We start from the raw sequence: 23,503 nt of genomic DNA, 5'->3' as shown, positions 1-23,503 counted from the left end.
AATATAATATAAATATTCAAATTTTAATATTTTTTATTATATAAATATATCGTTCGTCAAATTAAAAAAAAGAGATCGTATCGACACGTGGCAATAAATTGACACGTGAACCTGCTGCGAACCAACATATGTGGGGCCCCTTTTTTTTGCCTTGTGTTCTGGCCCACTTTGATTTCGGAAGATCCGAAGTGTGAACACGTGAACGATGATGAATCCATCGACTCGGTTTCCGGGTTCTGTCCTCTCAACTCTCAACTCAAGAGTCAAGGCCTCACCCGCTCCTTTGACTTGCTTTCAATTAGCAGGGGACCATCTTCCAATTTTGTACCAATAATTGTCTTCCTGCAAGAAATATCGACAATCATTAAGTAGTAAAAGAGTTTTTTTTTACTACAGTTTTTTCTTTTTGTGGAATGTTCTTACATTTATAGCGTGTTGAAAATGGCAACCCAAAACCCTTTTCTTTTTTACTCCAGCTCATCATTATTCAGTAATCATTTTTATTTTTTTTTATATCATTTATTTGAGCACTATCAACAAAAAAATTGACTTAAGCTTCAATTATAGAACATAAATGTGACTAAATAAATTCATTTTCTTGAACAATAAATAGTTTTAAATTCAATTCTTGTCAATAACCTCATCGCAAAATTTAACTTACGTGATAGATAATGCAACTTACTTTAATTTGAAATTTTGAACATTAATCATTGGATTTTTTTACATTAAAAGAAGAAATTAATCATTATTTTTCTAAATTAGAAACCAAACACTTTTTAGTTGGGTAATCAAATCCGTTACCGTCATTGTGATACTAAAATTAATACTACCAAACTTTCAAACGCAAGGACAGTACTTGAGTAATATTTTTAGTGTCAAAACGCTCTTTTAAAAATTTAAACACAGTTTTGCAACTACCAAATCAAAGTCATGATGTTGACTATGCAAGATTCTGTTTGGGAGCGCGATCAATGGAGCTCTCACCGCACTAATGTACCCAAAATGACTTCAAAATATAGTGCCGTCTCTGAAACGGGTCGTAGGTCTTAGTAACTCACCATTAGCATTGTTTCTTAGCTATGATTCTACTAGTACTGTTTACTGAAATTATAATGTAGTTAGTGGCGGGTGACCTGTGAGCGAGTCAGAGTCAGCCACAGTAAGGGAACGGGACATTACAGTTTACAGGGAAAGACAGGTCTATCATGTGAGTAGTCTTCCTCTCTTTGCCATCTCTGGGTCTGGGCTCTGGGGTTGCTCTGTCTCATTATTTCGGTAAGGGGACCCCGTTGGCTTAATTTGCTTTCAAAAAACCCACATGCATCGTCTCTCTCCCATGCTACCATTACACATCCTTTAAAAACCTAAGCAAAGATGATATAGAGGAAGAAGCAACGCCGTTTGAAACCCATTTTTTCACGTGTGATTAATTTCATGCATGCTTGCCATTAAGTACTCAACTTACATAAGCCTTTTCAGCTTTGTTTTGCATCAAAGTCAATTGGTTAGACTTAGACTCACATTTGACTTTATTAAAAATGAAAGAATCGAAAACTTGGTTTAGCTTGGAAGATGCAGTGCATTATTTTTGGTTAACTCTTGTCGGGTGATATTTTCACCTTTATAAGGCAAATTAAAGGCATGGGATAAAGTAATAACAGAGTGTAGAAAAGTAAACAGCTGTTCCTATATATGGTTAGTTTTGTTACAGAAGGATTTGGCAGATTCAGTGGCTTACGCACCCATCTTCAGTATCCAAATAGTGTCACAAATGCCAGCAGCATTACTGATCATCTCTTTAAGAAAATAAAGAAAATGTGGTGGTTGGATGAGAAATTTGGGGGGTCATGTTTAGTCACAACCAGCACTCACAACATGAAAAAGGTGTCCGAAGAAATTCCCCAATTTAGGTAGTGTGAGGTACCGCTTACCCAGTGAGTCTGCCTCAGCCTTTGGCAACAACTTATGTCCAGACACGCATTACTCGAAGTCCAAAGTGGCAGCCTCTTATGGCCACACCGCATCTGCATGGCACTGCTAGATTCTGGGTTTGAGAAACTGCTACAAACAAATACCTCTAATAATTTCAACTCTAAGCCCAATGCAAACCACCAAATTTAAATTGATATGAACCCATCTCAACATCTTGATAACAACCAAATTGCCCGATTTAAAGAAGCTGCAGAAAATGGGTAAAATTATATGAAGCATCCTAGGAACAGATTTTCTCTTGAAAGTAAAATCCCATTGAAAATAGCACAAGATAATATAAAAGCTGTAAAAAAAAAAATCTTACAAAAAATAACCAAATTACCCCATATTTACTGAAAGTTCTTAGTTATTACTGTTACTCTGCCCTCCTATGAGAATGACTGATGATTATCCCAGGCCAGAAACTCGGCCGCCGGATCAGGCATGACTTGCCAAGCTGAAGCTGCAATGAGAGGGCGGCTATGCCAACCCAGAGACAGACACCCTTCATTTTCTTCGACCGAATAACCTTCCGCCGAGAACAAAGTCAACAACATGCTAGCTTGTTTAAACGCATTGGACCCCAAATGTAATGCCCTAAAACCGGCTCCACTTAGCCGTGTCCTCCACTTAGCCAATGGCTCGTGTCTTTCCACTCGAGCCGACCCTTCACAGCTCACCACGTTGGCTATTTCCCTCTGGATGTATATCTCGGCCAAAGCTTTTTCCGGTTGAACAGTGCAAGCTTCTAAAGAATCAAACAGCGTTGAATAATAATAAAGAGCTTCCGTGAACCGGTCTAGGTAACCGGGTTGGTTGTGGTTTGCTTCTTGTTCAACGACAGTCATGATTTTCGGGTTTAAGCTCCGGATCCAACTCAAAACCGTTTCGATGGGACAATTCCGGGTCGAATCGGATCCAAGCAAGCGGTGAAGCTGCATGATTGAGTTAACTGCCACTGCTTCTTCTGGATTCACCTGAAGCATCCACGGCTTGATGTCTTCGAGCCTAGAAGCCGCGACTCCACGGAAGGTGAAACGGACGTTAACAGACCGAGCCAACTCGGCGAGTCGTAAACCGATTTCGCGAAGCGAGTCACGGCCATCTGGAGACGGCTGTCCAATGCCGGTCAAACGGAGTAAAGGAGGTCCACTGGGACGTAAAGCGAGGGCTTGTATCAGAGCTGGCCATTGTAAGCCGTGCATCAAATTGAAATCCACCACGTGGACGCAATCGTGACCTTCTAAAGCTTCGAGAATCGCTTGATTGGCCGTGAAGTGAGCAAATTTCAAGTATGGACACGCTTCGTAAAAATGATGATACAAAATCTCGTTCTCATAAACGGAGCCACCGTTGATAGAGCCGACGCCAATTCCTTGGAAAATACGGTGGCTCAAAGCGTCGATAAAATGTCCAGCAACTTTACCGATACCGCAAACGGTGTTGACACGTGTCAGTAACATTTGCATGTCGTCTATCAATGAACTAGCCAATGAGAGGTCTCCACGTTGGACGCACTCCGCACACGTCATCAACATGTGGACCAGCCTTATACCGGAATTTTCTTCCATGGCCGTTACAACCGTCAACTGATGATTCAAACTTTGCTGCTCGTAAGAAATATTCTGGTGCACCTGAGGCGTATGAGGTTCGTCGGTGGTCCACACGTTGTTTACCACCGTCTGATTGGTTACAGGATCCATGATGAATTCGGAGGGGCAAGTAGCAGGCTGAGTGAACTCGGATAGGAGCGAGTCGACCCAGGAGGCGAGATCGGAAGGGTTATAGTAGATAGCATCCGAAGCGAGTTGAGAGAAATCAGCTGGGGAATTAACCATGGCGATTTCGAGTCGTTCCAGTCGCTGAGCTACTTGTCGTAGGTCCGATGACCGGATTTTGTATCCAGCTTCGGCGAGCAGCCCATCGATATCTTGCTGATGTTGCGGCGGAGGCTTGGAGGATGATGACGATGAGCTACCGCTGCTACTCCACGCGGACGTGGCCGAGTCGTACAGCTCCATGGTTCAAATTTTTTTTCTTTTTTTGTTTCTGTACTAAAAGAAAATAAAGTTCGAAAATAATCAAAAAAGAAGCCGACTTACCATGCCCAGATTTTGGCAAGAGAAGATGAAAGAGCAGAGACGCGGATTAAAAAGACGTATTAAAAAAAAGAGAAAAAACAAAACGAGAGGGGCTTTTGATTTGAGAGAAAAGAGAAAGTGAGCGGTTGAGGGTGACGTGTACTTTTGAGGATGAGGTGTATCTATCTTTTAGACAACGATTCTTGCTGTCACCCAACCTTTCCGCATTTTAATTTCACTAATTATTCTAATTATCGTAATTTATTTAAACACAAGTGGTATATATTTTTTAAAAAAAGCTTTTTTATTAAAAAATAGGATTATGAAAAGACGAAGGGAAAGTGATGTATGATACAATCAAGAAGAAATATTTTTAAAAAGACAGAAAATTATGTAAAATCTTTTTTTTTTTTTTAAATAATGAAATGACTAACGGAAACAAATAGAAGATTTCATATTTCAACATCAACACGTAAAAAAATATAAAAGAAATATAATTTAAATTTTTAATAATTTTTTTATAATTTGATAAAAATAAAAAATATTATATATTTTTATGTGACCTCTACAATTATATTTATCCAAAATTTTAATAATAAATACATTATTTATCCAAAAAATATATCTTTAATATTTTAGTATCAACAAAAACTATAACATGATAAATTTTGTATTTTTAATATATTTAATATAAAATAAATAAAATTAAAATTATTAAATTATTAAATTATAAATGTACAATAGGGACAATGATGATGATAAATAATACTAAAAAAAAGGAAGGATAGGTTTCTTATTATTGATCTTGAGAATGATCCTTTAATCATATTGAAAGATTGATAAATCAAATTAGTAATTAAACAAGATACTGATTAATTACTAAATAATCCTTTTTTTTTTAAAGTTTATTTCGGGCACAGTATTTGGCAGCCGTACTCTACTTTGCTCTTTCTCATATTGTTTCCACCAATAATAAATAAAACAAAAATTTAAGTCTATATCAGTTCAAGTGGCATAAGATTAAGCTAGTACTAGTATAGTTTTTAGTAATTCATCTGCATAATTAAGACAAGGAAACATATGTTATTTTTATTCAGATGTATAATATCTGTAACTTTGGCAGTTTAGAAAACTATATTAATGAATTACAATTGTTTTTTTTTTAATATTTGAAGTTGTCTGAATTTAATATCTAATCATTAAATTATATGATTATTGACGAATTACAATTGATTTTTATGTCATAATCACAAGAATTATTAATAGAGTATTTAATTTTTTGATGATCTAAGTTTAAATTTAAATATATATATATATATATATATGAAGTAGAAGGGGTAGGCTGTGAGTTGAGAAAACCCTAGTTTAATTGAAGGCATGAGAGTACATTGATCCCATATCTGCAGGCACCAAAACATTAAGTGCTGATTTGGATTCAATCGGAGTGTCGTTTTGTATCAAAGCCATCGATCAATTGCGGTATGTGGCAGCAATGGGAGTGCGTTTTCCCCAAGGTTGTTAACATAGTATTGTATAACGTCTTTCTTTTCTTTTAAATAAGTATCAATACCAATTGTACAACATATTATTTCAGATTTTTTATTTGATATAAATATATTTATAAGTATACATGTATTTGTATGTTATAATACTACTACTAATAATTATAATATGCAAAGTAAGTATACATTATTTTAAAAAAACATAATAAATAAGTTCAAAAATATAAAAAATAATATCATCACTTTATCATAATATTTTTTAACATTTAATTTGATTATATGATATTTAAATAACTAATTTTTATGAAAAAATATATTTAGATAAAAATAAGGAAATAAAAAAAAAACTAATTTTAGTTTTAAGATTTTAAAACTTTAGAAAAGAGAGCACAATTATTTTCTCAAAAATAAAAATACTTATGAATTTTGTTTTAAAAATAAAATATAAAAGAAAATAAGTTGTAGTAAAAAAAATAAAAATATAATTTTCAAATATTATCATTTTCATGAGTTTTATTTTTATTAAATTAAAAATAGTCAAATAACAAAATATAAGTTAAAAATAACCAAAATATTTTATATTCATATATTGGTCAAAATAAATTATTCCATCAAAATTCATCAAAATCAATCAAAACAAACAAAAATAATTGGTATTACTTGATATTAAATTTGATACAAAAAATACTATTCTTAAATGTACCATATTTTAATATAATTGAAATATACTAGTTGATATGGTTGATAATAAATTTAACAACAATGGTTTTTCCACTTATGAGAAATAAGTGTGGTGGCTCACCGCATTTAACTTTAGACATTTTTATCCTTATTGATTTTTTTATTACAATTTTATCCATATATTTTAATGTTTAAGATAAAAATAATCTTAGTGAATTTGAAAAAAAAAAAAAGAAAAAGAAAAAAGTGAGGATCAGTTTATACTAATATAAAATTTTTTAGTTTTATACTTTTTAATCATTTATTTTAATAGATTCAATAATTAATGTATGAGATTAAACAAATTTTCTTATTTTTGAATTGTTTATCTCATTTTTTAAATTTATTAAAATTAATGATTAAAAATTATATAAAACTAATAAGTTTTATACTGATACAAGTTGATCTATTCCATTTAAAATATAATATTTTGTTTTTATCGTATTAATATTTTTTTTCAATTATACCCTAATTTTAAATGTTCCTTAAAATCCTTAAACTTTAATACTAGTTTCATAAATATCAAATAATGTAAAATTTTTATTATATATAAATTTTAATTTAATATTTTTAATAATTATTTTTTATTTTTACAACATTTCATTTTCAATGATTATTTTTTATTCTTATTACATTTCATTTCACCTATACCTGCTAACGGGCAAATAGCTTGCTCAAACCCAAAAGTTTATCCAAAATTTTAAAAAGTTTGAATATAAATATTAAACTTGTTAAAAGGATTTTGACAAATAAATGACGCCTGATAAAAAAATAAGATTAGACTTGAATTTCATCATTTAAGATTCGAGCCCGATTCGACGCAACCAAAAAATTTTAAAAAATATTTTTATTATAATGGGATAAGACTCATTTGCTTTATTTGTTTATAATATACAATACCTATTTGCTTTATTACTTATAATAAAACAAACTTTAATTTTTTTTTATGCAAAAATGAATACAATGATTTGATTTTAAATATTATTTAACAAAATTAAATTGGATTCAAACCCAAATGACATATAATTTTAATTAAAATTAATTAAATTTGTTAAATTAATAATTAAATTTTTTTTTTAAATTTTAAATATTAGTATTTTGAATGAGTTTGAATTTTATTATTATATGTAAGAATACGCTTGAATAGACAATAAAATCTAAAAAAATCAAGTTGGATTAAATTTAAATTTATTTAAATTAATAAAATATCATGTTAAGTCTAGCCCAAACTCGATCATACTTGACTCATGAGTAATTTTAATTTTATATTTATTATTATATTTATATTCAAATAAATTACACTATCCATTTTAATTTAATTATTATAATATCTAATTTCATCACTTATCAAAATTAGTTTCTTCCGTACGAATCCTAAGATTTACTAAAATCCCATCCATCTTAAGGAGTCAAAACTGTGCTTAGACTTGAGTCTGCTGACAAGTCAAGAGCCGGTAAAATTTTGGTGGGAAAAGCTGCTGTCTTTATAAGCAAGAAATAACCCATTCATAAACTTACCTTTTCATAGGTTTTATATATGAAAATAAATTTAATTTTGATGGAATAAAACTTTTGATAACTACTTTAAAATTTCAGTACTCAATCATTATCGATCGTAATGTGAAATTATTGGGTAACTCATAAAATACATACAACTTAGAAATAATAATAACATAGATCTAATTTAACATTATTATTATGATTGAAAAAATTAAATTAAAAATGTATGTTAATTAAAAACGTGATAAAAAAAATAATTTAAAACCTTTAAATATTTAAAATTACTGTAAAAAATGCAATGGTGAATTAAAATGTTAAAAACATGTATATAAGATAATTAAAATTTAGAAACATGAAGATAATAAAATTATTTATTCACAAAAATTGCTATTGAGTGCAAAAGCACCTCCTTACTAGTTCTTTAATTTGAGTTTGTAAATCAAAATTTTAAACTGAAAATCATAATTTCTTTTGTTATTTAACTTGGAAAAACAAAATTTGAATGCAATTCTAAACGAACCTTATTCTCTCTCAAACCATCCATGTCTTAGGAAGTAAAACAAAAAAAAAAAAAAATCAACAATATAATATATGAAATTATTGAGAGAGAAAAAAGAAAGAGTGGGACAGAGGGAATTTAGATGTTGAAAAACTGATGATTGTTCTTTTTTTTTTTTTTTTTTGGGTTTTAAGAGAGGCGAAGTTCTATTACAAGGAGGGAAAAAAGAGACTTGATTCAAAACAAATCTTTATGTCTTTCTAAAAGTTTCTGTGGCCACTAAGCCACGAAGCAAAAAATGAAAAACTGATGATTGTTGTTTGAATACAATTGTACAAAAACAGAAGACATGAAAATTTATTCATTTAGAACCAGTTTACCATTTTACGGATCATCCAAAGTACCCAAGTCGTGAAGAATCGTATGAAGGGGCTGTCTAAAGTTTTGGAGACTGGCGACCATTGGAAAACAGCCCCAAAAGACTCAAATTTGAAGATCATTGGTTAAGAATAGTATATATATATATATATATAAATGAGAGTTTCTCACCAGAAAAATTAATTTGATTTACTTACTAGGCCATAGGAAAACACAAGATTTTGCAATGTTAAAAATATCGAGTGGACCCACCATTCCATCCATAAATTAAAAAGAAAAAACCATATCCCTTATGTGGTCCAGTAGATAACATGGAGTTTGGGACCAGTTTTCAAACCCCAAGAAGCTCAAATTTAAGAGTGAAAAATTGGAAAAACAAAAGGAGAGAGAGAGAGAAGTGTGTTTTTCTGGGTATCTAAAACAGAGAAAAGAGAAAGGAAAAGGAAAAAGAACGGGGAGCCTTTTTTGCCATTTCAGTTGTGGGTGGCCTGGGGTGGAGGAAGTGAACTTGGAACGGAATTGGGACCAGCATTTTTCTCAAGAGAACATGCTATGTTTAGAACAGACACCTAAATTGTGAGTCCCATACCGTTCTTTTAGCTGACACCATCACGTTATGGCACCCGCACCTGTGATTTCATTGGCAACAACATGATTCATGAAAGAGATAGAGAGAGAAAAAAAAAACACTCAAACCTAAACCTGTCTTTTGGCTTGGCTTTTGCCCCCATCTTTCACAGTTTACAACCTTCTTACTGATACTGTAATAGATTCTCAATTCATCACTATTTTCTTGCTTTAAATTGTGTGTGTGGTAATACCAAAGAATTCCATTTCCATAAATCCATGTACTTTGGAGTGTTTGAATAATTTTTTAGTTGGTTAGAACCAAAGAAATTAATACTTTGAATTGATAATGAGATGAAATTATCGTCATAATTAATCTTATCAGAAAAGGTTTATGCTTTTTATATATTAATTTATCAACAGTTTAAATTGCATTGAATAATGGTAAAATGGAGTTTTGGTTAGGGTTCTTTCAGGGAGCCTTCAATCCATTTAACACTAGGCTGTATTACATTTTGCTGAACATGTACAGTAAAAGCCATTGCACGACACGACTCATGATGCTGTAGTAACAGGTTGTGTCAAGCACACACCTTATCATAGTGTCGGGGCTAAGTCAAGAATTCTTGGTTCATGGATTATCATAGCATCAATTCACAGTCTCGTGTATGATAAGAAAACATCCAAAATTATTACGTCTGAAATAATAATCACAATAATACAAAATTAATAGACAACAATTAATAATAAAAAACGTAAAAAAAATAAAATACACCAAAATTTACATGAAAAATCCTCTAATGTGAGAAAAAACATCACAGATCACTAAAAAAATCTTCACTATCAAATAATAGATATACAAAGTTCTTTTTTAACTAAAACTAGAGCTAATCAACAACTGAAAAAATAATTTAAGAAATCTCACCAAATAAGTGACTCAACAAATACATCATGAATTTGTTCCTAAAGAGCTTTAAACCCGATCTTCACCGTTAGAATGTAGAACTCTAAATCATAAACCTCATGACAAGGTTTCAACTCAATCGTATCACGAATCGACCTCTGTTCAACCAACTCTCCATTCTTCTTTTTCTCTCTGTTTTTTCTAGCTTTCTTCTTTCTCTACTTGGTTTTTAACACCCACTTAAAATAACCTCACCTCTTTTTTATTAAGTAACTAGGGCTATGTGTAAAATGAAAGATCAAAGCCCATGACCTTTACTTGGTCCAAAACTACTTATATGAGGCTGAATCCCATTTTTCTAACAATCTCCCCCTCTAACCCCATTAAGGGGAGATTCATCACCATAGCAGTTTCATTTGAAACTTACCTTAGCCAGGGAACTCATTCCGATCAAGTTACTACAAAGCTCAAGCTTTTTCTTGAAAAGTATCTTAGTCAATATATCAGCTACATTTTTATCAGTATGGACTTTCTTCAATAGTATCTGCTGTTCTTCAATCACTGAACGTAACCAATAATATCTAACATCAATGTGCTTTGTTCTAGCATGGTACATGATATTCTTACTCAAATCTAAAGCACTCTAGCTATCACAAAATATCACATATTTTTTTTGATTCAACCTCAATTAAAAAAAAAATGTTTAATCCAAAGCATTTCTTTACATGCTTTGATTGCTGCAATATACTCAGCCTCTATAGTTAACAAAGCAACACACTTTTGCAGCTTAGATTGCCAAGATACAGCTCCTCCTATAAAAGTGAACAAATACCCTGAAGTAAATTTCTTACCATCAAGATCGTCTGCCATGTCAGCATCTGTAAACCCTTCTAGAACTGATTGTGAAACTCCATAAGTCAAGCATATTTTTTAAGTACCCCTCAAATATCTAAAAATCTATTTCACTGCTTCTCAGTGAACATTTCTCGGATTAGAAAGAAATCTGCTCACTACACTAACTGCATGAGCAATGTCAGGTATTGTACAAATCATAAGATACATTAAAAAATCGACTTCAGAAGAATAAGGAATATTAGACATAGTTGGTTGCTCTTCCTTAGACACTGGACAAGATTTCTTACTTAGATGAAAATGGTTGGCAAGAAGACTGCTAACTGATTTAGTATGTTGCATGTTGAATCTACCAAGCACTCGTTCAACATACTTTTCCTGTGACAACTATAGCTTTTCAGCTTTTCTATCCCGGATAATATCCATACCAAGAATCTGCTTTGCTGGACCTAAATCCTTCATATCAAAGGACTTAGATAATTATTCTTTCAACCTGCAAATCATACTAGCATCTTATCCTACAATCAACATGTCATCAACATATAATAATAGGATAATGAAGTTACCATTATGAAATTGTTTAACATACACACAAGAATTCGCTACTGTTCTTTTATAGCTATGACTCACCATAAAAGAATCAAACTTCTTGTACCACTGTCGCAGTGCTTGTTTCAAGTCATACAAGCTTTTCTTCAATTTACAAACTAAGTGCTCTTTCCCTTTCACTTTAAAACCCTCAGGTTGATTCATATAAATGTCCTCCTGTAAATCACCATGCAAAAATATAATTTTAACATCAAGTTGCTCAAGCTCAAGATTTAAACTAGCTGCTAATCTCAGTACCACTCGAATAGAACTCATCTTTACAACTCGAGCAAAAATCTCATCAAAATCGATGTTTAATTTCTGAGAAAAATCTTTTACTATCAATCGAGCTTTGTACCTCATTAGTTTGTTACCATCATTTTTCAACTTGAACATCCATTTATTCTTTAATGACCTTTTCCCTGTTGAAAGTTTAACAAGATCATAAGTATCATTCTTTCGCAATGACTCCATCTCTTCTTTCATTGCTTTTAATCAGTGCTCTCTATCCGGAGTAGCCTGTACATCTTGAAAGCTTTCTGGCTGCCTTTTACTGGTAAGTAAAATAAAATATGAACTTGGATACCTGATAGATGGCTTGTGCTCTCTAGTAGATCTCCTGGGCTGAGACTCTACATCATTTGATGTCAAAGGTAGCTCCCCTGCTCAACACTTACATGTAGAAAGGATTGTTCCCTCTGCTCAAAACTAATTACATCTTGCTCATTCATATTTCCAAGTTTTGTTTCTTGCTCATTTTCATCATCTGTGGCTTTTTCTTGTGGAATCCCTGTCGGTGTTGAAACATCACACTCAACAGTAAACCGTCTAGTCTTCTCATTTTTCTTAAGGTCTGCTATGATTTTTTTTTATGAAAGATCACATCTCTACTTCTTACTGTCTTTTTTTTTTACTGGATCTCATATCCTGTAACCAAATTTTTCATCACCATATCCTACAAACACACACTATGTGATTTTACTGTCAAGCTTTGATCTCTACTCTTTTGACACATGCATGAATGCTTTATACCTAAAAATTTTTAAGTGAGAGTATGAAGTATCTTTTTCTGTCCACACTCTTCTGGAATGTCAAAGCCCAAAGGAACTAATGGTGATCTGTTAAGTAAATAACAAGCCGTGTTAATTGCTTTACCCCAGAATGGCTTTGATAATTTTACCATCCTCAACATACATCTGACTTTTTTCATAATGATACGATTCATTCTTTCAGCTATGTCATTATGCTACGATGTTTCAGGTTCTGTCATCTCATGTCTGATCTCATGGTTTTAACAATATTCTTCAAAGCCTTTATATGTGTATTCCTCATCATTATCAGTTCGAATACACTTCAAGGGTAACTCTGTCATCCTTTCAACCATTATATGAAATTTTTGAAAATACTACAGTATCTGATTTTTGTATTTCAACATATATACCCAAGTCTTACGTAAAGCATCATTAATAAAAGTAACAAAATATCTGCTACCACTTAATGACTCAATCTCAATGGGACCACATACATCAGAATAAATTAATTCCAATCTATTTTCTTTTTTCTGAGAACTTTTACGAAAAGAAACTATGATGCTTACCAAACAAATAATAATCGCATGAATCGAGAGACATACCTTTGATCAAGGGAATCAGAGACTGTCTTGCCAAAACTTTTAACCTTTTTTTACTCATGTGTGCTAGCCTCCTGTGCCACAAGTTTGCTGAAGCATCATTTTCAACGGTATTTACCTAATTACCGTTCAATTGCATCCATGTCTTATACATTGTGTAGCATAATTTTTCTCTTGCAACTACCATAGATCCTTTGAGAAGCTTCCACTATCCATTCTTTTGTCGACTTTCATATCCCTCCTTATCAAAGACATTAATAGCAAGCAAATTCATTCTCATATCTGGAATGTGTCTGATATCCCTCAAAGTCAACATGCAGCTTGTACTAGTTTGTACAACAATATCATTAATCCCAACAATCTGCGACACACTCTATTTCTCATCTTGGTACAATCAAAGTTTTCTGCTTTGTAAGTTGTAAACAACTCTATCTTAAGAATACAATGATATGCCGCTCCTGTGTCAACTATCCACTCAATGTCGGAATCACTAACATGATTACAATCACAATGTGTACAAATCAAAGTAACTGAATCACTATTTGAATTCACTGCTGCAATATTATCATCATCTGAACTCTTGTCTTTCTCATCTTTTTGCTCTTGCTTCAAGATTTTATAGTTTCGTTTTATATGACCCGTCTTACCACAATAGAAATACTTCACTTTACCTCTAGACTTACCACGACCTTTTGAGTCCTGACCTCTGTCGATGTTTCTACCCCTGTTCTCTGTGACCAAAGCTTGATTCCCATGGTCTACATCTTTTCGCCTTCATTTCATCATCCATCTTAAGCTCCATAGTAGTCATCCGATTAAATATATCTTGAAAATCACTCAAATGCTCTGTAACAAATCGTCCATCCCTGTACTGTAAAGTTACAAGCTTTTTAACAAGCATAACTTTATTCATACCTGTTTTTCTCTCATACAATACTGTCAATTTTTTTCAAACAATATGAGCATCTGACTTCTGTGCCACATGATGAAACAAGCTGATATCAACTTATTTTTTTATTGTAATCAGTGTCTTTTTACCTAGCTTCTTCTAGCTTTCATCTTTCATATCTACTGGTTTAACCGAATCACCCAATACTGACTCATACAAATCTTTGCAATATAGATGATCCTCCATTATAGGCTTTCAAATTGAATAATTCGATGCTGTCAATTTTATCATGAAACCTGTATCACCTTCCATGATTTCAAACAGAATTTACTTCTATCCTGGGTTGCTTCTGTATCGATGTCTCAAAATAACCTTCGCTCTGATACCACTTGTTGCGCCTGAAGCAATAATCACAATAATACAAAAGCAATAGACAACAATCAATAATAAAAAATGCAAGAAAAATAAAGTACACCAAGATTTACATGAAAAACCCTCCAATGTAGAGGAAAAAAATCACGTACCACCAGAAAAATCTTTACTATCAAATAATAGGTATATAAAGTTTTTCTCTAGCTAAAACTAAAGCTAATCAACAATTAGATAAACAATTGGAGAAATCTCACCAAATAAGTGACTCAACAAATACACCATCGATTTGTTCTTAGAGAGCTTCAAACCCGATCTTCACCGTTTAGAATGTAGAACTCTGAATCATAAATCTCCTGACAAGGTTCCAACTCAATCGGATCACAGATAGACCCCCGTTCAACCAACTCTCCATTCTCCTTTTTCTCTCTGTTTTTTTTTGTTTTTTTTCTTTCTTTACTTGGTTTTCGACACCCACTTAAAACAATCCTACCTCTTTTTTATCAAGTAGCTAGGACTCTGTGTAAAATGAAAAATCAAGACCCATGACCTTTACTTGGTCCAAAATCACTTATGAGGCTGGACCTCATTTTTCTAACAAAAATAACAACTAAAACTTATATGGGTGCCCGTTTTGAAAGCTTAAAGAAACAACAAGAAAAGGCAAGAAGCAAATTGAACATGGATAAAAGAAAAGAATAAGTGGCCATTGGCCAGTAGTCAAGTCTATCATGTGCGAGCGACTAAGTGAACTACAAGTTCCCAAGACCAGTGGTAAAATGGTAGAAACCATACAAAAGAATAGAAAGAACAAAAATAGTTCAGCAGTTGTTGATCTTTAGAGATGAATCGATGGCTTTTATTGCAATATGATGATCAGAACATCAGTTAATCTCATGGAGACTCGGTGCCTTCTTCACTATCGCACCGCCAATCAAGCTTACCTCAATTCAAGTTATAAGACACATGATAAGTCCACAGTTCGAGCTATGACATGAAGTTCTGTAGTCTACTTTCTTTTCTCCTTTTTCCTCCAGGAGATACTACATTGGTATTAAGAATCAACATGCAATTAAATCGGAGAGGTCCTTGTAACTAATCTGGGATCCCTATAACTGATAGCAACATCAATATCTAAGCCAAGGTCACCAGAATATCTATGAACAAGGAAAAGTAAAGAAGAAATAGCAAAATACATATTCCTCTATTCTGACGAACCAAAAACCATGTATAGAAAATTTGCAACCACTAGTACATGAAGCAACAAAGAATGCCACAATATTGTTAGATAATGAACCAGGAGCATAATGATTTATAAATCACCAATAAATTCTAAACATGGGATTGTGAGATCTTATACAGAAAAGGTACTTCCAAAATTAGGGAATCTAGAGATTCATACATCCCAACAGTCTTCTTCAATGGCTAAATAAGAAACAATATTCCTCATACGGAAGCATGTTTACCAGACACACTCTTACCTTGATTCTCTTTATCATCATTCTCATTCTCATCACCTTTCTGCCTGGATGCTGTTGACTCACGTGGCGGCCCAGTAACTGACTGTTGATAAAGAACCCCTCCTGCCAGAGTGAAGAGGAGGCAAACCAAACCAATTGGAGTAGCATGCTTATCCCAAATCAAAACATTGATCACAACTGTAAGAAACTTATTAACCACACCTGTCACAGTAAATGCAGTGGCAGAGATTGCCCTCCTAGCCGCAAACCCAAAGAAACTAATGAGCAAACCAAACAAGCAAGACAAAGATACCGCAATAAACGCTGCAGGTTCAAACCAATTCCCAGCATTGGCTCCCAAAGCAGCAAACACCTCACTGTATTCTCCGGTCCAAACCCAAAACATGGGTGCCATCATCAACGATAACAAGTTATTGTACAACACAAAACCCCAAGTGTTCAACCCAAGATTCATCACCATATGCTTAATATAAACCATCTCAGCAGTAATTGTTACCAAATACGCAAACGCCCATGAATATGCAGTCAAAGTAAAGGCTGAATCAGTAGCCACGTATCCAACAGCACCACCCAGAATGATCAACAGAGACATAAATGTTAGCTTTGACGGGCACGGTTGCCTCCTATAGGTCGTATCAGCTATTGCAACCAAAAGGGGTGTCAAGGATCTAAACACTATGAAAGTATCCACATTCGCATGACGCAAAAGATTGGTGTTTGTGAAGATTGCAAGGTAAAATACAATAGCAGCAGGCAAAAACTTCTTGGCAATATCCAATGTGAAAGGATCATGATGTAAAAACCCAAACTTGCCCAATACCCAGACCCCTAAGGCAGAAGTTAAGTACTGCAATGCAGTTAATAAACCTGGGTAGTTAAATCTGGTAATTGCAAATTTGTTGATAACAGCAAGTAAGCTCGAACAAAGTGCATAACCCACCACCAAATTGCTTGTAGCATAGTATTGTCTAGTGGATTCAAATCTAATCGTTGACATTTTTTTTCCGGGAGGATTCTGATTTTATGTTAAAAATAACAAATACACAGAAATAAAAATCAGTAGATCTTAGACAAAACTGACAATGGCAGATGCATTAGTGAAAAATATAACAGGGTGCGAACTAGAAAAAGACTTCATGGGAAGAAATGGGATGTGGGTATTTAAGAGTTATACTGATCTAACAAATTAAATTAAATGAAATGAAAAGCAGATTTAAAGTATAATAAAGAAATTAAAACAGATATAATGGAAGGAAAGTAGTAACCGACAGGGAACAGGAACAGGGAGATATTGGAGAAGCAGAGATGGAAAAGAATGTTTGTGGAAAAGCTAAGGCCTGGTTTTTGGAGACATGCAAGCTGAATGGTTAGATAGAGCCGTAGTGGTTTAACACAAAGCAAAATTCGCGTGTTTGTTTTGGTAATACCTGTAACAAAGACAGCCAGGGAGTCAGTTCTTTCCCACAGCGCCAAAAAATACCCAATGAGAAGGACGCGTTCAGACTTTAGAGTGCTTTGATTAGCTATACGACAGCGTCTAGGAAGGACAATCCATGGTCAATGCCGCTACTATTCTATAATAAAGATTTTTATGCATCAAAGATATTTGCTATTTAATTTTAATTTAGAATTATATGAAATTAATGTATAATTAAAATGGAAGTTCCAAGAAAAGAACACTTTCAGATAAAATTTGCATTTTAGCTTCTTCTTTATTTTTTCTGTGGCGATATAAAGCCCATTATTGATTTCTTTAATACGAATTAGAATGGCCCGCGCTCGAGCTTATGGAAGGCTTGAATTTTGCCCATTTTATCGTTTCTCCCTTCACTAACCGAACAAGCATGCATCTCACTTCTCAAAAACTACAAATTCAGGAACCACCTTACGCAAATCCAAGCCCAAACCGTCCTACTTGGTCTGCACCAAAACAGCCACAATCTCATCAAGCTCATAGCTTTTTGTACGGACCCATCTCTTGGAGACTTCCCAGTTCCCATATGCTGAAAAAAATCTTCATTTCAATCAAAACCCATCTTTATTTATATGCAACGTGATGGTCAAGATTCAAGATGTTTGTGAAAGAGTTGTCAAAAAAATGCAACTTTGGTCTTTAGGAAGCTGAGTGAACCAGGGTTGTGGCCTGATAGTTTTACCTACCCTTTTGTTTTCAAGACAGTTGAATGCTTGGGAGAGGTTTTTGAAGGTGAAAAGATTTATGGGTTGGTGGTAAAATCTGGGCTTGAATTTGATGCTCATGTGATTAATTCACTTAAGGATATGTATGTTAAAGTAGGTCGGGTTGGGTATTCAAAAAATTTATTTGATGAAATGCCTGAGATAGATGTGGTAGACTGGAATTTGTTAATTTCTGGGTTGGTTAAGTGTGGGAAGTTTGAAGATGCTGTGAATGCTTTTGGATTGATGAGAAAAAAAAGTGCGGTTAAGCCGAATGAGGCTAAAGTTGTTAGTGCCCTTTCGGCTTGTACAGCATTGAGAAGATTGGAACTTGACAAGGAAATTGACCATTTTGTAAGGAAAGAGCTTGAATTGACTAAAGTAATGGGGAATGCTTTGTTAGACGTATTGTAAGTGTGGTTGTTTAGATATAGCCAGGAAATTTTGAAGAGATACCGACTAAGAATGTTAATTGTTAGACTATTATGGTGTGGCAACCTAAACTGTGGTCAGCTGGACAAGTACGTCAAGAAGGTTGTGGGTTTTTTGATTCCATGTCAAAAGTGTATCATATTGAGCAAAGTTGGAACACTATTCATGTCAGATTGACCCACTTGGTGGAGACTGGAGATGGACTGTCTGCTGAAGTAGAGAAGTTGATAGATATTATACGAAGAGAAGATAATGAAATCATTGTGCCACTTTATGGTTCCTTTCTTAGTGCTTGCAGGACCTATGGAAATGTTGAGATGGCAAAATGGGTGGCTCAACGGCTAGTAGAAATTGAATCAAGTGATTCCAGTATTCATACACTTCTCGTCAATATCTTTGCTTCTGCTGATAGATGGGAAGATGTAACAAAGGTTAGAGAAAACATGAAAAATCTTGAAGTCAAAAAGGAGCCTGGCTGTGGCTCAATTGAAGTGAATGGTGTCAACCATGGTGCAATAACTTTACAAATCTCTTGAGCGTATACTGCATCGAGAAGGGATTGAATTAAAATTTTGGGAATTTTCTGAAGCTGCTTAATGGTATAATTGCTTAGCTAGGAAAGAAGCATGACTGGATTCTGAAAATATTTGCAAGTAGGGAAATGAAGTTGCTTTTACATCAAAGTTTTCAAGAAGAGGCCATTGGACTGCTGATTTGGTCTCTTGCTCAAGCAGGTTCACGAAATAGTTTCTGAGCAAGCTTCAACATTTGTCTTAGTGAAAAAAGGGAGAAAGTATTCAAATTTCAGCTTTCTGATTCAACTTACTTCTTAGATAAGGAAAGTATGGGAAATTGGGTTTTCCAGCATGTTTATTCCACTGTATATATATTATACATATACACCCCTACTCTGTTGAATGTTGACTGACATAGGAGATCTATCATCTAACCCCAATAGTACCCTTCTGGACTAATATTAACATACACATCAGTGTTGAGAACAGAATTTTGTTAGGATTTTTTTTTTTTTATTTTACGAATGTCATAAATTCATGATATATTTTAATGTTTGGCAATGCATTATTTTTTTTTTTAGGTTTATATTCGTTGAATTGCTAATATTCATGGATCTCTTTAAAATTGCTGGTCCTTCCTAGCTAGCAGGTATCTGTCTCCTTTATTCTATTATATATTTGAATATTTCTAGATTCCTCCTAACGTATTTGTAATTTCTTTAGTAATATTTCTACTTTAGTCTTTCAAATTAATTCTCTAAAACTGATTATAGCTATCTGACAATAAGATGGATCTGCATAGCTCACCATTCTTGTTTATTTCTGAAAAACTGCATTGCCTTGGTTAAATACATTCCTATTTTATTTTGTTTCAAGATTTCAAGGTTGATGCCCTAGCATATGGGAGATTCATTAAAAGAAAAATATTTTCACCCGGATGACCTGCTAAGACCGAGTCTGCTGCATAAAAAGTGGTAGATGATGCACCTTTGAGGTAGGATATCCTTGGATACCTAAATATTGAAAAAAAGGAAAATTTAAAGAAAAATTTTTTTCTGGACATTCTTTTTATTGACAAAATTAGTAAATCTATAGTAGTTTATATATATATATATATATATTATAAGTGGCGGCCTTTGAAAAAAAATTCTGGATCCGCTACTTAGAAGCATGACCACCCTATAAGATCTAGGTATTATTTAGAAAGTAAGTTCCATTTGTGCTGCTTGGTTTAGTATTTTCCGTCGCAAAAATATAATAAAGCTTCCACCTTGCAGCAATATAATATGGTTACAAGTTGCAACAATATAATAAGCTCTATTTGAAATGGTTATTATTAATTCGTAATTTTTTGTTTTAGTATTATTTACTACTATATTTAGCATTGGACCTTTTGGGCCCCATCAAACCAATTTGCTCCAAGTTGACTGCCTTGACTGATATGCATACCATAACAGCAACAGACAAGAAAACATTCTCCTTAGTAAGTTAGTTATGCTTAAGAACAAAACTCACTTATTCTACATCAATCATAAACTGCAATAATATTATTTAATTTCCTCCACTTGTACCTAAACAAAGCTCTGGTTGAGTAGTTAATAATGTAATGATGACCGTCTATCATTATCATAAACATATAACATGATTAGCATTTGTCACTGACTGCTAGAGAACTAACGTAGATGACATAAAATACATCCCACGTTTTCTTTAAATATATTCTAAAATGATCCTTATAAACCCACCATCATAAGGTGCTTTAAATCCGCACGTGGGGCCACTCATGCATATGCTGATACTTACATGGTAGAACTGCTAAAAGTTTGGGTTAATTAAAAACCCCATGATTAGGAGTTTTGATTCTGTAAAGAATGAGTAGCTTAATAACTATCTAATTATCTATTCATGCAGCTGAAGCGTAATCATAGCTACCATCATCATCATCATCACCTTCAAGGGATGCTGTAGGGGCATATTCATAATCTCCATCATCATCATAACCACCACCATGTCCTCCCATGCATGCTGCTGAGCATAGTCACGTCCATCATCGCCATCTTCATGCTGCTTGTACCACGAGGCAACAACCTTGGAAATAGAAGACATTTCCTTTCTACTGCTTCTGGAGCAAAGGAGGAATAAGAATTAAAAATGTGACTAGAACTTTGATTTATTTCTAAGGTCTTTCACCTGTAGAATAAGAAAATGAATAGAAGTGGTCAGCTGGTCTAACTGCGTCTTGTTTTTGGGATTGAATTAGTGACTCAGTAACTTGTCCTGGGTTTGAACTTTGAAGGATGTCAGAAGTGATTATATAGAGGGTGATGTTGGTAGAGATGTTTGATAGCCTCTTTCTGCCACCAGGCAAGCACGTGAAGAGTGTGGAGTGAAGACCGAAGGTTGCGCTGCCTTGTGCATGACCAAATGCCGAGCACAGGTGGCGCCGATACATGGCCCAGCCACCTAAGCTGACAATTCAGCAAATTCTCCTGTTGATCTGCAGTAGATAGCCTTTGATGTCTAGTAAAGTCATTTTTCGTGTATGCATGGGTCAAGTTTAAGATCATTTGTGGCAAAGTGGTGGGCTAGTGGCGATAAACACTGAAAAATCACATGGCTGATTTCTCATGATATGAAAAGAGAGGCTCATTATCTTCGACATGTGGTTTGGAGCTAGCCAAATAGTGGTAGCGTCATCATGATGGCAACACCTTGGTATCCATCAATGTTCACATTTTGCTCGACATTTTCAGTTGGACGACAGAATTAATGTCTCCACTGTAAATATATGCTGCAAGCTATGATTTTTGGACTCGACGTGAGTTTTGGATGCTGCTGGTATATATATTGTGTTGTAAGGGTTAAATTTTTATATTTATCAATTTTTTTCTTTTAATTTAATAGTTAAGAAATGGATTAAAAGTTATGTAAATGTGGTTTCGACTCCACCATCCTCTCTTGTAAGGACACTAACTTTCTTTTGCAATAAAAAAAGAGTTTATACCGACCTAAATTTATTAGATATATATATATATTTGTGTGTATTTATATATCTTAGAATTTCAAAATCTTTTGGAGGATATGTGCTGCTACTATGTGTCTTTATTCGTTGGGACGGTGGTGGGGACAGCTTTTTACGTAAAATAGTGCGCTCGTGAAAATCTTTGAAAATAGAAGAAAGAGGATTGTATATATTCAAATTTGATTTTCAAATTAATTAGATATTAATTTTTAAAAATAATTGTAAAAATAAATTGTAATAAACTCGATTTTAAAATCTCTTATTTTTTTTATAAAAAAAATTCAAAATAAATAAATTGTTTAATTTTTTAAGTTAAAATAAGATGTATCATATTTAATAATTTAAAATAAATGATTACAAATCGTATATTTGAGATGATTTTAATAAATAATTATCAATAAGACTCAAATTTAAGATTTTTATGTCAAAAATAATTATCTTTAACCAATTGAATCAATTATTTAATTGATTAAATCTCTTATATTTATATACATAAAAAATTATTTATCACTTTTGTGGTTATATCTTTTAAACTAAGTTGTCCTTTTTCTTATTTGAAATCCTTTTTCTTATTTGAAATCTTGCCTGAAAATCAACTTAATTATTATCTTGTGAGCCCTAAAATGAAGTTTGAATTGAATAAATAAGATTATAAAAATTTTAGCAAAAACACCATTATTTTGTACATAAAATGCATAAGAAAAACAGTGTGTTGAAGATGATATTAGCTCAAGCTATTTTCAAAAACTTAAGCTTTGTTTTTTAAATAAAATAATTTTCTCTCATTTTTTAAATTTTACTTTTCTATTTTAAGGTTTTAATTTAAAAAGTTTAAATTTTAGAAAATAAACTCATTAAAAAACTATAGAAGGGAAAATTTAACACAAATTCACATATTTAGTATTTGACAAGTTTTAAAGGTCCAACAGGAATTAAAAAATCTATATTCATATAAAAAATTGATATTTAAGTAAAAAAAAAAAAAACCCCTTGACAATTCAAATATTGTACAATCTACTTTTCTTATCAATTTTTTCTTAAAAACGGCAGCGCTTCTGGCGGTGAACCCGGAGAGAGAACACGGTCAAACGTTTCCAAAACACCAGACGCGCCGCCTCTTCAAGAAAACGCGTCCACTGCGCCACTTTCTTTGTTTGGTTTCCTCATCATTTTCCCATTTCTATTTAACGTTCTTTTTTTTTTTTTTTGTTTCTATTTTGCCAAAAACGGTTTTCAAATTTTTTTAATAATTGTTTATTTTAGTGCTTTATATTCTACAATACTTGATTCGTTTCAAATTTTCTAATGTCCGTTGATCTTTCTCCTCTTTTGGACGCACTTGCACGTCTAGGCTCGATATAGTCTTTTATTTTTAGCATTCCTCTGTTATCTTCTCTGTCCCCGTGGCCGTTCTTGAATAGGGAT

The 23,503-nt window shown here is 33.2% G+C and overlaps 2 protein-coding genes and 1 pseudogene across 3 annotated transcripts; 1 reads left to right on the top strand and 2 right to left on the bottom strand.

Moving 5' to 3' along the window:
• Nucleotides 1-1,665: 1,665 nt before the first annotated feature.
• Nucleotides 1,666-4,135, bottom strand: LOC111300324 (protein SLENDER RICE1-LIKE 1-like). Its single transcript, XM_022895958.2, has 2 exons — nucleotides 2,315-4,135; nucleotides 1,666-2,179 (listed from the first exon to the last, which is right to left on the bottom strand). Exon 1 carries the CDS (start codon nucleotides 3,990-3,992, stop codon nucleotides 2,361-2,363), a length of 1,632 nt encoding a protein of 543 aa, XP_022751693.1. The 5' UTR covers nucleotides 3,993-4,135; the 3' UTR covers nucleotides 1,666-2,179; nucleotides 2,315-2,360.
• An 11,596-nt stretch (nucleotides 4,136-15,731) lies between these two features.
• On the bottom strand, nucleotides 15,732-17,405 carry LOC111300323 (GDP-fucose transporter 1-like). Of its 2 annotated transcripts, none has more exons than XM_089747102.1 (2): nucleotides 16,133-17,405; nucleotides 15,732-16,033 (listed from the first exon to the last, which is right to left on the bottom strand). In XM_089747102.1, exons 1-2 carry the CDS (start codon nucleotides 16,926-16,928, stop codon nucleotides 15,897-15,899), a joined length of 933 nt encoding a protein of 310 aa, XP_089603228.1. In that variant the 5' UTR covers nucleotides 16,929-17,405; the 3' UTR covers nucleotides 15,732-15,896. The 2 variants fall into 2 exon arrangements, with proteins under 2 accessions (XP_089603228.1, XP_089603227.1); XM_089747101.1 differs by having other exon boundaries at nucleotides 15,732-16,946; nucleotides 17,201-17,404.
• A 338-nt stretch (nucleotides 17,406-17,743) lies between these two features.
• On the top strand, nucleotides 17,744-19,828 carry LOC111300841 (pentatricopeptide repeat-containing protein At1g31430-like; annotated as a pseudogene).
• Nucleotides 19,829-23,503: the final 3,675 nt, after the last annotated feature.

Source organism: Durio zibethinus, chromosome 18, assembly GCF_047325235.1.
Source record: "Durio zibethinus cultivar Kanyao isolate XHJ-2024 chromosome 18, ASM4732523v1, whole genome shotgun sequence".
In the NCBI taxonomy this organism is placed as follows: Eukaryota; Viridiplantae; Streptophyta; class Magnoliopsida; order Malvales; family Malvaceae; genus Durio; species Durio zibethinus.
This window is presented reverse-complemented; position numbering and strand designations above follow the sequence as displayed.